Below are 15,181 nucleotides of genomic sequence, written 5' to 3' on the forward strand. Positions count from 1 at the left end.
CATTACACATCACACATTATACTGTACATCACACACTGACATCATACATCACACACTGGCATCATACATCACACTACACTGACATCAATGTCACACATCATTTATCACACACTGACATCATACTTCACACATCATACACTGTCATCATATATCATTCATCACACATTATACATCACACACTGACATCATACATCATACATTACACATCATACATTGACATTAACGTCGTATATCATTCACTGGCATCATACATCTCACATCATACACTGGCATCATATATCATACACTATACACTGACATCACACATCATACACTGACATCACACATCATACAGTGACATCATACACTGACATCACACACTGACATCACACATCATACAGTGACATCATACACTGACATCACACATCATGCACTGACATCACACATCATACACTGACATCATACCCTGACATCACACACTGACATCACACATCATACAGTGACATCATACACTGACATCACACATCATGCAGTGACATCATACACTGACATCACACATCATGCACTGACATCACACGCTGACTGACACATCACACATCATACACTGACATCACACATCATACAGTGATATACACTGACATCACACATCATGCACTGACATTACACATCACACACTGACATCACACATCATACAGTGACATCATACACTGACATCACACATCATGCACTGACAGCACACACTGACATCACACATCATGCACTGACATCACACATCATGCACTGACATCACACACTGACATCACACACTGACATCACACGCTGACTGACACATCACACATTTTACACTGACATCATACATTACACATCATACACTGACATCACACATCATACAGTGACATCATACACTGACATCACACAGCATGCACTGACATCACACACTGACATCACACATCATGCACTGACATCACACACTGACATCACACATCATGCACTGACATCACACATCATACACTGACATCATACACTGACATCACACACTGACATCACACGCTGACTGACACATCACACATTATACACTGACATCATACATTACACATCACCCACTGACATTACACATCATACACTGACATCACACATCATACACTATACACTGACACATCACAGATCACACATCACACATTATATACTGACATCACACATCACCCACTGACATTACACATCATACACTGACATCACACATTATACACTGACATCACACATCACACATTATACACTGACACATCACAGATCACACATCATACACTGACATCATACACTGACCCATCACACACTGACATTACACATCATACACTGACATCACACATTATACACTGACATCACACATCACACACTATACACTGACACATCACAGATCACACATCATACACTGACATCATACACTGACCCATCACACACTATACACTGACCCATCACACACTGACTGACCCATCACACATGAGCCCTCTCACTGTCCTCCTCCCCCCATGTGAGCTGGTCGCAGCCATGTGAGAGGACACAGGAAACTCTCCCAGAAGGGACAGCTGCAGTGAGGAGCGCCCGGGACAGCTGCGACTGCCGAGACAGCCCAGGAGGAGGGGACGGCGCTGTACGAGGCGGGAGAGGGAGGAACTGGGAGAGACGGGCAGAAACAAAGGAGAGAAAGAGACGGACAGGAAGAGACTGCAGCGGCCGGAGGACTCCACGTGGGCAGAGACGGGCCCGGCATGGAGGAGAGCGCCTCAGTGTGACAGAGAGTGTTCATTGTCTGCTGGCTGCCCGCGGTATGGGCCGGTGTCGGGGGTCTCAGTGAGCGCCCTGCTGTCAGCAGTCTCTTCTCCCGGTGACTGTCACTTTTTGCCTGTCTTTGTCTGTCCGGCTGTCACTTGCCCCCTCCTGTCCCCCTGAGCTGTCCCTTCTCCCATGGCCGCGCTCAGCAGCCCCGGCTCCGGGCCCCATCCCACCTCGCCCCGGGTGTACTTCCAGTCCCCGGGAGAGACGGCGGAGGAGCCGGAGAGACGACACCCGGGGAAAGTGACAGTCAAGTACGACCGCAAGGAGCTGAGGAAGAGGCTGCGGCTGGAGGAGTGGATCCTGGAGCAGCTGGTGGGGCTGTACGACTGCCAGGTGAGGGCACATGTCACCCACAGGGGGCACTGCCAGGTGAGGGCACAGATGTCACCCACCGGGGGCACAGCCAGGTGAGGGCACATGTCACCCACAGGGGGCACAGCCAGGTGAGGGCACACATGTCACCCACAGGGGGCACAGCCAGGTGAGGGCACATGTCACCCACAGGGGGCACTGCCAGGTGAGGGCACATGTCACCTACAGGGGGCACAGCCAGGTGAGGGCACATGTCACCCACAGGGGGCACAGCCAGGTGAGAGCACACACGTCACCCACAGGGGGCACTGTCAGGTGAGGGCACACATGTCACCCACAGGGGGCACTGCCAAGTGAGGGCACACATGTCACCCACAGGGGGCACAGCTAGGTGAGGGCACAGATGTTACCCACCGGGGGCACAGCCAGGTGAGGGCACACGTCACCCACAGGGGGCACAGCCAGGTGAGGGCACACGTGTCACCTACAGGGGGCACTTCCAGGTGAGGGCACATACATCACCCACAGGGGGCACTGTCAGGTGAGGGCACACATGTCACCCACAGGGGGCACTGCCAAGTGAGGGCACACATGTCACCCACAGGGGGCACTGCCAAGTAAGGGCACACATGTCACCCACATGGGGCACTGTCAGGTGAGGGCACACATGAGGCTGCGGCTGGAGGAGTGGATCCTGGAGCAGCTGGTGGGGCTGTACGACTGCCAGGTGAGGTCACATGTCACCCACAGGGGGCATTGTCAGGTGAGGGCACACACGTCACCCACAGGGGGCACTGCCAAGTGAGGGCACACATGTCACCCACAGGGGGCACTGCCAAGTAAGGGCACACATGTCACCCACATGGGGCACTGTCAGGTGAGGGCACACATGAGGCTGCGGCTGGAGGAGTGGATCCAGGAGCAGCTGGTGGGGCTGTACGACTGCCAGGTGAGGTCACATGTCACCCACAGGGGGCATTGTCAGGTGAGGGCACACACGTCACCCACAGGGGGCACTGCCAAGTGAGGGCACACATGTCACCCACAGGGGGCACTGTCAGGTGAGGGCACACATGTCACCTACAGGGGGCACAGCCAGGTGAGGGCACACATGTCACCTACAGGGGGCACAGCCAGGTGAGGGCACACATGTCACCCACAGGGGGCACTGTCAGGTGAGGGCACACACATCACCCACAGGGGGCACTGTCAAGTGAGGGCACACATGTCACCCACAGGGGGCACTGCCAAGTGAGGGCACACATGTCACCCACATGGGGCACTGTCAGGTGAGGGCACACATGTCACGTACAGGGGGCACAGCCAGGTGAGGGCACACATGTCACCCACAGGGGGCACAGCCAGGTGAGAGCACACATGTCACCTACAGGGGGCACAGCCAGGTGAGAGCACACATGTCACCCACAGGGGGCACTGCCAGGTGAGGGCACACACGTCACCCACAGGGGGCACTGTCAGGTGAGGGCACACGTCACCCACAGGGGGCACTGCCAAGTGAGGGCACATGTCACCCACCTGGGGCACTGTCAGGTGAGGGCACACATGTCACCTACAGGGGGCACAGCCAGGTGAGGGCACACATGTCACCTACAGGGGGCACAGCCAGGTGAGGGCACACATGTCACCCACAGGGGGCACTGTCAGGTGAGGGCACACACGTCACCCACAGGGGGCACTGTAATGTAAAAGCACATACATCCATAGGGGCACATGTACCACCCACAGGCTACACTGCCAAGTGAGGGTACAGACTACCACACGGGTATTGCCAGGTTAGGGCAACACCCACAGAGGGCACTGCCAGCAAGCAGACAAATCCCAGTAATGAGATTGCTAATCCTGTGCTGCACAGACAATGAGATTATCACTGCCAACACCTAGGACAGTAGAAGCGCTGAGCTGGCAGCCTGGGTGGGCATCAGTGTCTAATGAATATGCCCTCTGGACTGGTATGAGCTGGCTGCGCCCCCTGATGCTGCCCTGAGTCCTAGGAACAGCTGGTGACACCTGTTATCCGCATGTGACTGCCATAAATCGGGAGACATTGAGGAGGGCTGGCATCATGTGGGCATGAAACGAGCTCAGAATAATTAGGGGAATAATCCGCTCTACATTATAACATTATTAGGAAATCATAAAACCTTTCAGCGATTTTATAACGACGTCTCGGCTCCGCTCACATGGCAGTTCCCTAATATAATGCTCTCCTTGGAATCGTCACCACGAGCTGTGGAAGTGACCTCATCCTTCCCGGGATGGGAATCCTCCCTGAATCCATCAGTGGGTAGGTTGTGGGCGGATGTGCCATAGATCAGGGTGTGCATTCCCCCCACCAGGAGAACAGCTCCAAGGTTTATTCAAGGCGATTGTCATATTAGTTTACAATATTAAAAAGTAATTTATTTTCCCATTATACATTGCCTGGCAGGGGGGATGTAGATGGCAGCCGAGCCTTGCTGTAGAGGGTGAATTTTTTTTTTCCCACTACACGGTGACACGTGCATTATATTTCTTGAGAGAATTGTTTGTATAGCCTTTCCTAAATTGATTTTTTTTAATTAAATTATCCCTTTAATTCTTAATTGTTAACAGATCCAGTAGGGGAAAAAAAAAACAGATGTAAAAAAAAAAAAAAGGATACAATCCGATACTAAACTGAGAACAACGTGTAAATGTATCCATGGAACAGAAACTTGAGTATTTGTTTTGTAAACATTTGTAACTGTTTATCCTGGAGGTTCTCTGCCACCTTTGCTGAAAAAAAACCTCTGATTTGTTAAATGAATGATAAAACCAACGTCTGGTCCGTTTCAAATAGGTGTTAATGTAAAAAAAAAAAAAAAGATCTACTCACTTCCCATTGTGAAATCAAGAAACCACGAACGGAACTGATGTCTTTTTTTTTCAGGAAACCTAAAAGCCCATTCAAAGGAAAGCGTCCTGTAACTGAACGATTTGTTTCGGGTTTAATGCTCCCCAAACGGACATAGAACACGGCCTAAGATAAAGGGATAGTCCAATCCTACATATGGCAGCAATAAAGCCGGCTATTTGTGGCAGCCTGTGGTATATACAGAACCGACAGGCGATTGTAGACGCTCCTCACAGAGGTGCCATTATATCCAGTACAGTATCACTGTGTGGGAGGGTCTCCGTTCATCCCATGTCAGATCCGTGCCCGTTCGCTACGTGTCCCACCCATCTCAGGAGTGTGGAGTAGTGGAAATTACAGTGATTTCTTCATACTGTGGTGTGGGGCACAGCATGGATCACTCTAAGCTGCCTGATTTAACTCTAACATTAGCCCCAGTCTACGCTAGAAAGCGGTGCCCAATGGGGGAAGCAACAATGACTGTACAACTGATGAAGGGACCTGAGAAGTCTGGAAAGCTTGCAATTTGTTACCATCTTTTCAGTTAGCCATTAAAAGGTATCAACCACTGAGGACTCTCAATTCTAAATATTTTTTGTACAACTGCGGTCATTGTGTCCTCCAGAGCCTAGAAGACTTGGTAACTCACACGTCCGAGTGCAGACCATAATATCCGGTAGGTCACCTGACCGGAACGTCACCACTTCATAGGCATATATGAGACTTGAGTTCATGTCAGGAGATCAGTGACTGCTCCCTATGAAGAATAAAACAACCACAGCCAATATATGGACACACCCAGAGAAAGTGACCACGACAAGGATATAAAAAAATGCCTTTATTGTATCTGATTGGCAAAAATAGTACAACAATTGTGCGCATAAAAACGAGAATATAGTTACATAATTAGTTATAATTAAAAAAATATAAAAGCTGACCCAATTATATATATACAAAATCTAGGTTAGTGGAGCCCCTGAGAAAATATATGACGATTATATAGTTGTAAAAATTCAAAAAGGCTCGGCAATATTCATCAGTAAGATTGAAAAAAATGTGCAATTTGCGATATATGAAGTGCAGGATCTCAGATACTTAAAGTGCACTTTATATTGGTCATTATTAATTGAAGCATTTATTGTTGCACATTAATTAGGCTTGTATACAATAGTATATATATATATATATATATATATATATTTATTATTATTATTTATTATTTATTTATTTTTTTCCTCCTTTTGCACCTTAGTTTTTAATTTTATATCACGGATTAAGGCAGATGAGAGGAATCACATTATCTATATTATATGAGGCTAATATATATACCTTTAAGTATCTGAGATCCTATTGTATCTATTTTTGCCAATCAGATACAATAAAGGCATTTTTTTATATCCTTGTCGTGGTCACTTTCTCTGGGTGTGTCCATATATTGGCTGTGGTTGTTTTATCCTATATAGTGGTTTCTCCACAACCTTTCTCCACAGAGTACTAAATCACTGGGATATGGTATATACTATTTCTACATTACTGATTTTGTGATTATTGATTTATAGTGATTTATACCTCTGTGGTTGTGTCTAATCCCTATGAAGAATGTAGATCTTAAATGTGTGAAGCCGGCCTCGCTCCACAATGCTTCATGACCTATTAGGCTATGTGCACACGTATTCTTGTCCACTGCGGATTTTTCCGCAGCAGATTTGGTAAATCCGCAGGGCAAAAACGCTGCGTTTTTGCTGCAGATTTATCTCGGATTTACCGCGGTTTTACAACTGCGGTTTTCCATAGGAGCAGCTGTAAAACCGCTGCGGAATCCGCACAAAGAATTGACATGCTGCGGAATGTAAACCGCTGCGCTTCTGCGCCTTTTTTTCCACAGCATGTGCACAGCGTTTTTTGTTTCCCATAGGCTTACATTGTAATGTAAACTCACGGGAAACTGCTGCGGACCTGCAGCTGCGGAAACGCTGCGGATCCGCAGCATTTTCCGCATCGTGTGCACATACCCTAATTGTATCTTTGACTGGCAGGTAGCGTAAAAGCAATTAGTCTCATTAAGCCCCCCGTACATATTAGACCCACCGCCCGACCATTGGGTGCGTGTGGGGTCCTCCTTCCTCTCTCCCCAATGAGAACTCATGACCATTCAGCCGAGCTAAGGGTTTATGTTTGCGATATTACGACCGTCCATAAGACCCCGCATCACTGATTTAACCCTTTGCTATGCAGAGTGAAATGTGCAGCTCCTCTGCTCCTTCTTCACAATGGTGATGTAAATGTCGGTGCAACATCCCTGCTGCACGGTGCAGATGCACGTGGGAACATGGCCTCGGAGTCATGCATGGCGGTAGGATCAGGCCACACAGGTTTTTGTTTGTATGTCGGTCTGCATAGGAGCTGTACACGGCAGGATGTGTGACGTGACATCATTGCTGCGGCCGCCGAGTACATTAGTGGTAATGTCTCCAGAGTGTGTCATTCTGTATTACGTAGGTGTGCTCCGCGCTCCTATGTACATGGTGACATTCCCTCCTGTGGGGATCCATACAGTATACACACATACCTCATATACTCCAGTGGCAGCAGAGAGGAAGCCGTTAACCCTTACATTCATTTCCTACATCCATGAGAAGTATGACACTCATGTAATAAAAGCTCTCAGCATATTGCAGTACTCACGCTGCATTAATAGGGGGTCTTCCATTTTGGATATCCCCACTTTTGTGTCCTTTTAAGACTTTTTTTTTTTCTCCTTTGTGTGCAGTATACAGACCACTGTAAATGGAAATTGAAAATTGCATGAGCGTGGAAGATAATTAATTGTTCCATAGACCGGACAGATCTCCCGCACGTGACATGTCTGGTTGCAGGAATGATCTCCAACATCGGAAGATTGGTCGGTCGTACACTTAGTGCAGCCCTGACTATGACTACTAGCGGCATATACGCTATATGTGCCGGTCTGTGTGGCCAGGATGTCTCGGGGAGCCTTAGGAGTGTAACCCAAGTCATCCATGGTGTTTGTAGTGCTGGTGTATGACTGTAACGCTGCGTGTCACCGGGTATGAGTCTCATCAGGACACATTTTCTGGCTGTGAATGTGTTTAGCTGAGCATTTTGGAGCTGTAAATGTTTTAACAAGCGTAGAGCCTTTCTCTCACCGGCATCACGTTCACATCCCCACTTCACACCGTGGAACAGGCTACAATGAATAATCCATCTCTTCTGCGCAAACAAGTTGGACGTAGGTGCGCTATGAGACCGGCATGGCGTGAGCGATACAGTAAGGGATACAATCGGATGCTATAGGGACGCCTTAAGGTTACCTGTTATATCGAGCCTTGGTCTCTGCAGAGGGACCAGTGACTCGGTGCAATGTGGCTAAATTCCCACAATGCAAAAGTGCATTTTCTGCAGCACATTCACTCATGGAAAATCTGCTGCGTTTCACTGTTTTAAGAAATCTCATGTGCATGCTGAGAAAAATATCCAAAATATAAATTGACAGGAGATGCCGATTTAAAGGGACTTCATCAGCACAGGATTACTGTTCAAACTAAGCTCTGCTGCTCGGTGCATCATGGCGGGGACAGTCATTTCACGTGCCTGTTTCCCTCAATCTCAACCCCTGTTCTTTTTTCTCTACCGCCCCAGGGATAACTGTGACCACCACAACTTGTGCACCTATTGATGGTAACCATAGTCCTGTGCAGATTGTAGGACAGGGGTGTCAAACTGCATTCCTCCAGGGCCGCAAATTATGTGCGTTTTCAAGATTTCCTTAGCATTGCACAAGGTGCTGTAATCATTCTCTGTGTAGGTGATTAAATTATCACCTGTGCAATACAAGGAAATCCTGAAAACATGACCTGTTTGCGGCCCATGAGGAATGCTGTTGTGCAGCGCTTCCTAAGAAGGAATGAACGGTCAAACATGTGCACTGCCGCTCCATTATAATGCTGATCGTTGCGGGTCCCAGCGATAAACTTGCTTCCACTGGACAAACCCTTTAACTGTATGTAATAGTATGCAGGTGCTGAGTGTGTCACCACGGAACAGACAGACCAACAGATGAGGGGTTTATTAACAGGAATCAGGTTCTCCTCGCAGAGAGGAAGCAGTGGAATATAACTAACAATATAACAGTGCAAAAATATGGGAGTCAAACAGTATAACAGTAGAAAAAGGAATTTCTTGGGAAAAACACTTATCAGTCTGATGAGGACTTGCTTGAAGGGTCGTCTTCTCCAACGTAGGCGCCGAGATACAGCTGCACTTGTCGTTCCTCTGTTCTCCGTGGGCTGAGTAGTCTCTAGGAGCCCCCTGCCTGGGGTTTCGGGAGTTAATGTGATATACACCGGCTCTGAGGCTTTAACTTTTACAGCACAGCCTATCCCAGAAAAGCGATGGTCAGCCTATTATTAAGTCTTTGAAAAGGAATCAAGGGTTCTGCACTAATACCGTGGGTACCAGGGGTCACAGTCTCTGCACGAGCCACAGTCTCTGCACGGGTGTCAAGGCGCCCCTCTCCAGTCACAGCAGAGTCTGCTTTCATGTACTCACAAGATGCAGTCTTTTTGGGCGATCTCCCTGTATTTGTCCTGCTCTGACCGCTGCTCACGCTCCTTTCCCGCTCCCTGCCCGGCTTCCTTCCTGTCCCGGTCTCTAAGTCTGCCCCCTGGGGAACCTGTGGCACAGTTCAATGGTTCCAGGCACGGAGCCGAGAAGGTAACCGCCCCCGAACTCTTCTTGTGCTTCACCTCCTTTCATGTATGTTTAGTTTGCCTACTTCTGTATAAGCACATATATTCATAGCAATTATATGGCGCCAACATTTTTTGTAGAGATTGTCATACACATCAGTCCTCGGCCTGACAATTCATTTCCTTATCTCGTACATATATGCTAGAGAAATGTTAGAGGAAGGTTATTATAATGAGAAAACTGATTATAATGTTGGGTTTGAATGAATGCGGAATTTGCCAGGAACTGCCATCGGTGCCAATCAGAGAGATGCCATCATGCACTATATCATTTTTCTGACCCTAACATTTACAAAACTTATTTGGGATGATTAAAAGGACTTTATAGCTGCTTTTTAGGTTTGTGTGAACCAGGCTGAGCATGAATTGAGTGACATTAATTGATTTGTAAGTTAATACTTTTCCATATGCACTTACTTTCCATTATGCATGTACGATTTTTCCACACTGTGGTTCATTATGACGTTCCGTTATTGAGTTCAGCCTCAGTGATATTTTTCCCGTACTGGTGCTGTATATTATACAATCCTGCATCCCTGCAGCTAATTCATCAAAATGGAATTACAAAATTATATTGCGATTAACAGATACCCAACTAACCCTGGTGGGAGACTTTGGCCTTTCCCCGGTGCCCCTGCCGCGATAGCAGTACACAAGGTGTCAGTTACCCTGATGAGCGGGCAGGGCTGTAGTATCGGGCCATGTGTGCCCAGCTGTGGTCATATCAGCATTTCACGCTGGCAATGAGCGGCTTATATCTTCTCTGTGGAATTTTGCAGCCCCCCTCCCCTCCCTTTGTTCTGAATTTCTTTACATTTGACCTCCGGAACATGCGACAGTCGCTCTGATATGCCTCAAAGACCATTGCTTCCTAGTTGTTGTGGGTTTTATATATGAAATGTCTTGTTTTCACAGGAAGAAGAAATCCCAGAACTGGAAATTGATGTGGATGAATTATTAGATATGGAAACTGATGAACAGAGGGGTGAGAGGGTGAAGGTAAGTGTCCGTTCTGTAGAGATGGCTGCAGCGTGTCCTGGAACATCTCCGATGTCTGACCTCGGTCTTCATTCTTTGCAGGAACTTCTTAATGACTGTTATAAACCAACCGAGGTGAGTGGACGTCTCTCCGCTTCATGTTTGGGTGATACATTTATAACTGGTATTTACAGCCATATTGTATCTGTTTACCCTCTAAAGCCTACCGACAACTTTTGTTTGTTACATTTTTTTCTTCGTCTTCCAAGTCATAACTTTTTTACACTTTTCCATCCACATAGCCATAGGACGGCTAATATATATATATATATTTTTTTTTTATACACGTTCTTGTAGGGAGCATGCTGGTCCCCCCTGAAGCTCAGCCTGTGCCTGGGCTTCACAGCGGCACCAAGATGGCAAGGCAACACGGGGGGAAGGGGAGATGAATAGGTGCACAAATGTCCGAACGTGGCTGTGCCACTTTACTGCTGCTGTCAGTCAATGGCCACAGCAGGGATAGCGTTTGTCAACTGGTAGTGTATTTTGGATATCTGTCCTGTGTGGAGCGGGTGCAGCTCCTGAGCCTGCTCCATGCATCAACACTATAGCTGATGTATACGCCACAGAGCAGGAAGGGTTTAAAGCAACATCAGAGGATAAGAGTGGATGCTTTCCACTTTGCTTTATCTTTCTCTGTTTTCTGTCTGGGGTTCTGATACTTTTGGCTTCAAATATATTACAAATATTAATCGATCACAGCATTAATAGACTCCATTCTAAGTCGGGGATCCTCCATGATTTCTTGGGATCTTTTTAAAACCAGATTTCTCATAGGTCGACTATAAATATGATCCATGAGACCATCTTACCTCCACCTAACCTGCTTTGTCTCTGCAAGGTAGTCTCTTCCCAGTGCATCTTGTATAATGCAGAAGTATACCACTTCATTTAGTCACATACCAGCTGTGGAATGGGCCGATACTGACTTTTAGGATCCCTACTTCCACTAGGTGGCACTAGACTTCCAGTCCTCTTCCTCTGAAGAGGCAATTTGCATATTTAATTTCCCAGAAGAGCATGCATGGCTTATAAGTCTCCTCACTCTCCATAAGAAGAAATGTTACCTTTAGATCCCAGTCTTAAGCCTCTCACCTAGCAGAATCAGAGCCCATGCTTTTCACTGACGAGGGGCAATACCCCCGAAACATTGTTTCTGCAAATTGAAATCCTGGTTTGGCTTTGATCCCAAGTCATGTGGCATGGCTCGTTAAAGGGTCAATATTAACTTTTAGGATTGCTGCTTCTAAGGGTATGTGTCAACGTTCAGGATTGCATCAGGATTTGGTCAGGATTATATGCAGGTAAAATACTGACCAAATCTGCACCTGAGGTCACTGGCAGGTCACCTGCGTTGTCCTTGCATTGTTTCTGCAATGCAAGGACATGCTGCGTTCTTAAAAGACGCGCCGCATGTGCGTTTTCGCGTGTCTGCCGCATGCGTCTTTTAAGGCTTAGTGGAGACGGGATTTCATGAAATCCCCTCCACTATGCTGTAACATCTGGACGCTGCGGCGTCAAAAACGCAGCGTTTCCTGATTGTGGAAACATACCCTAAGGCTGCCATCACACTAGCAGTATTTGGTCAGTATTTTACATCAGTATTTGTAGCCATAACCAGGAGTGGAACAATTAGAGGAAAAGTATAATAGAAACATATGCACCACTTCTGTATTTATCACCCACTCCTGGTTTTGGCTTACAAATACTTCTCTCCTCCACACTTATTCGCTCCTCATCCAATCGCCTCCAAGACTTCTCCCGAATATCCGAATATCCCCCATCCTCTGGAACTCTGTGCCCCAACACGTCCGACTATCAACCACAGTCGGATCCTTCAGACGGAACCTGAAAACTCATCTCTTCAGGAAAACCTACAGCCTGCACTGACCCCGCTGCCGCCTCATCACTATCGAAGCTACCGCCTCACCAACACCGGAGCTACCGCCTCACCAACACCGGAGCTCCTGCAACCCTCAACCTACTGTCTCCTTCCCCATAATCCTGTAGAATGTAAGCCCGCAAGGGCAGGGTCCTCGCCCCTCCGTATCAGTCCGTCATTTTTAGTTTGTTTACTGTATGTGATATTTGTAACTTGTATGTAACCCCTTCTCATGTACAGCACCATGGAATCAATGGTGCTATATAAATAAATAATAATAATAATGTAAAATACTGACCAAATACTGCTAGTGTGATGGCAGCCTAAGGGTATGTGTCCACGTTCAGGATTGCATCAGGATTTGGTCAAGATTTTTCATCAGTATTTGTAGCCAAAACCAGGAGTGGGTGATAAATGCAGAAGTGGTGCATATGTTTCTATTATACTTTTCCTCTGATTGTTCCACTCCTGGTTTTGGCTTACACATACTGATGAAAAATCCTGACCAAATCCTGATGCAATCCTGAACGTGGACACATACCCTTATAGGTGGAACTAGAGATCTAGTCCTCTTCCTCTGTGAAGAGACAACTTGCATATTTTAATTTTCCAGAGGCGCAGGCATGGCTGATAAGTCTCCTCACTCTGACAGGCCAGGCTTGGCTTGTCACTCTCCCCAAGGAGAAACATTGCTCCTTAAATCACATACCAGCTGAAATTTTGATAAAGGGTAAAGGCCTCCAGCCAATGGGAATGGTAAAGCCAATGATTTTTGTCTGCCAGATTTCAGCATTATTTTGATGGAGCCCTGTAGGCACCAAGAGCACATTTGAATATATGGATATCCCACAGAGGTGCTTTTCACACCCCATTTTTTTTCTCTAGGCATGTCTGATATATACTCTTATGTGTGCCCCAGTAAATGTGTATATATATATTTTTTATTTCACTGTATGGGAAGGTGCAGTCTACTACAGTTTCTGACTCAGAGAGGCAGAATAAACAATTACCATGCAATATCTGCTACTTACAGTGGGAGTCAATGACTGTAGGGTGGCACATGTCAGAAGCTAATGTTGGGCAATACTCTATAGCGCCAATAGATCTCCCCCCCGTCCCCCCCCCCCCAAAAAAAAAAAAAAAAAGTCTACAGACCCTAAGCAGCGTGTCATTGGTTTTGGAGAAAAAAAAAAAACAATCGGTGATTTGCATGTAATGAAAGATCATACTAATTCCGGTGTGTCACCATACAGGCCTTTATTTCTGGATTACTGGAGAAGATACAGGGAATGCAGAAGCTGAGTACTCCCCAGAAGAAGTGATGGACGCACTGATGGAACATGGCACCTCCCTATCGTCCTGGTAGAAGTGCAGAATCGCAGGGTCACAGGCTGCCCCTGCACTCAGGGTGTGGGTAGGGGGATGGGGTGCAGGGGAGCCGTTTTTTTTTTATATGACTATTTTGTAGAAATCTTTTTTTAACTAAATAAAACTGTAATTAAGTGTTCTAAGACTGTGTCCGATCTGCCTGCTCCGTATTTATTATGACCGGTCTCCCTCTCACTAGTAATTCATCTTCACAACAAACCTGATCTTTTCTGCCTAGTCTCTCTCTCTCGAGAGAGACTGATTGCCTGGTGACGGTACCCAGGAGACGTGCCGAAAATGATGCATTGCAACCATAAAGGGTGAGACGGTTACTCAAGCGTTGACTAGACGGGCGCATTATTAGTGCTCTTTGGAGCATAAAAGTGAAGAAAAGTTCACTAAAAAGTGCATCAAACAGGCATGTCTGTACAACTCTGTGTATATTGTTTTTACACTAGTGTAATTTTAGAACTAGTGTTCAATTTGTAAAGCGTAAAATGATCTGGAAAGCCCTGGAAAGACAGGATTCGAGCATATCTGCCGACATCACCATTGACTTTAGTGAAGCAGATGGACTCACTCTTGTGTTCTGTCTGATCTCATTTTCGGCAGTGTTCGCTTTTATCAAGGTCACGGTCGACCACGTTAAAAAGAATAAATGCGATGCACTGGCCTTAGTAAGTCAGCCTCATTAGGTTAGTGATTTTTTTTTTTTTGTTTGTTTCTTTGCAAAAATTGAGCTGATATGTTGTCTTATTAAACCTGCCCCTGGGAAATGAGGGTCCGAACAGCTATCCGATGCCCTGTAAATTGAGACATCTTCGAACTAGTTGCACCACATTCAAGGTCTGTGATACATTTGCTGGGACTAACTTTTCATATCACTTCTTGGTTTGCTTACTTTAGACAAATTTTGATGTCTAAGCCATGACCCTCATCTTACCAAGCACGACGAAAAAAATAATGATATTGTAAAACACATGAATCCGGTGAACGTACTCATCTGTAGGAGAGGCTTTATAAGGACTGTTACAGAACCCCCAGCACCAAGAATATGTTGTGTTATATATATATAAATTATGTATAATAGGTTCCATGTGAAATGCATGA

General features: G+C 46.5%; 1 protein-coding gene across 1 annotated transcript; it reads left to right on the forward strand.

Moving 5' to 3' along the window:
* Positions 1 to 1,526: 1,526 nt before the first annotated feature.
* On the forward strand, positions 1,527 to 14,214 carry PPP1R14B (protein phosphatase 1 regulatory inhibitor subunit 14B). The gene is made up of 4 exons (XM_069740135.1): positions 1,527 to 2,142; positions 10,699 to 10,782; positions 10,864 to 10,896; positions 13,957 to 14,214. Exons 1-4 carry the CDS (start codon positions 1,939 to 1,941, stop codon positions 14,023 to 14,025), a joined length of 390 nt encoding a protein of 129 aa, XP_069596236.1. The 5' UTR covers positions 1,527 to 1,938; the 3' UTR covers positions 14,026 to 14,214.
* The last annotated feature ends 967 nt before the right edge of the window (positions 14,215 to 15,181 follow it).

The sequence above is a fragment of the Ranitomeya imitator genome, chromosome 9, assembly GCF_032444005.1.
Source record: "Ranitomeya imitator isolate aRanImi1 chromosome 9, aRanImi1.pri, whole genome shotgun sequence".
NCBI lineage: Eukaryota > Metazoa > Chordata > Amphibia > Anura > Dendrobatidae > Ranitomeya > Ranitomeya imitator.

What these genes read in the sequence shown, in the direction of transcription:
- PPP1R14B (XM_069740135.1), top strand. Translation starts at nt 1,939, where the DNA reads ATGGCCGCGCTCAGCAGCCCCGGCTCCGGGCCCCATCCCACCTCGCCC. An exon ending in TGGGGCTGTACGACTGCCAG is followed by an intron (nt 2,143 to 10,698) that starts GTGAGGGCACAT and finishes TTGTTTTCACAG; the next exon opens with GAAGAAGAAATCCCAGAACT. An exon ending in ACTGTTATAAACCAACCGAG is followed by an intron (nt 10,897 to 13,956) that starts GTGAGTGGACGT and finishes GTCACCATACAG; the next exon opens with GCCTTTATTTCTGGATTACT.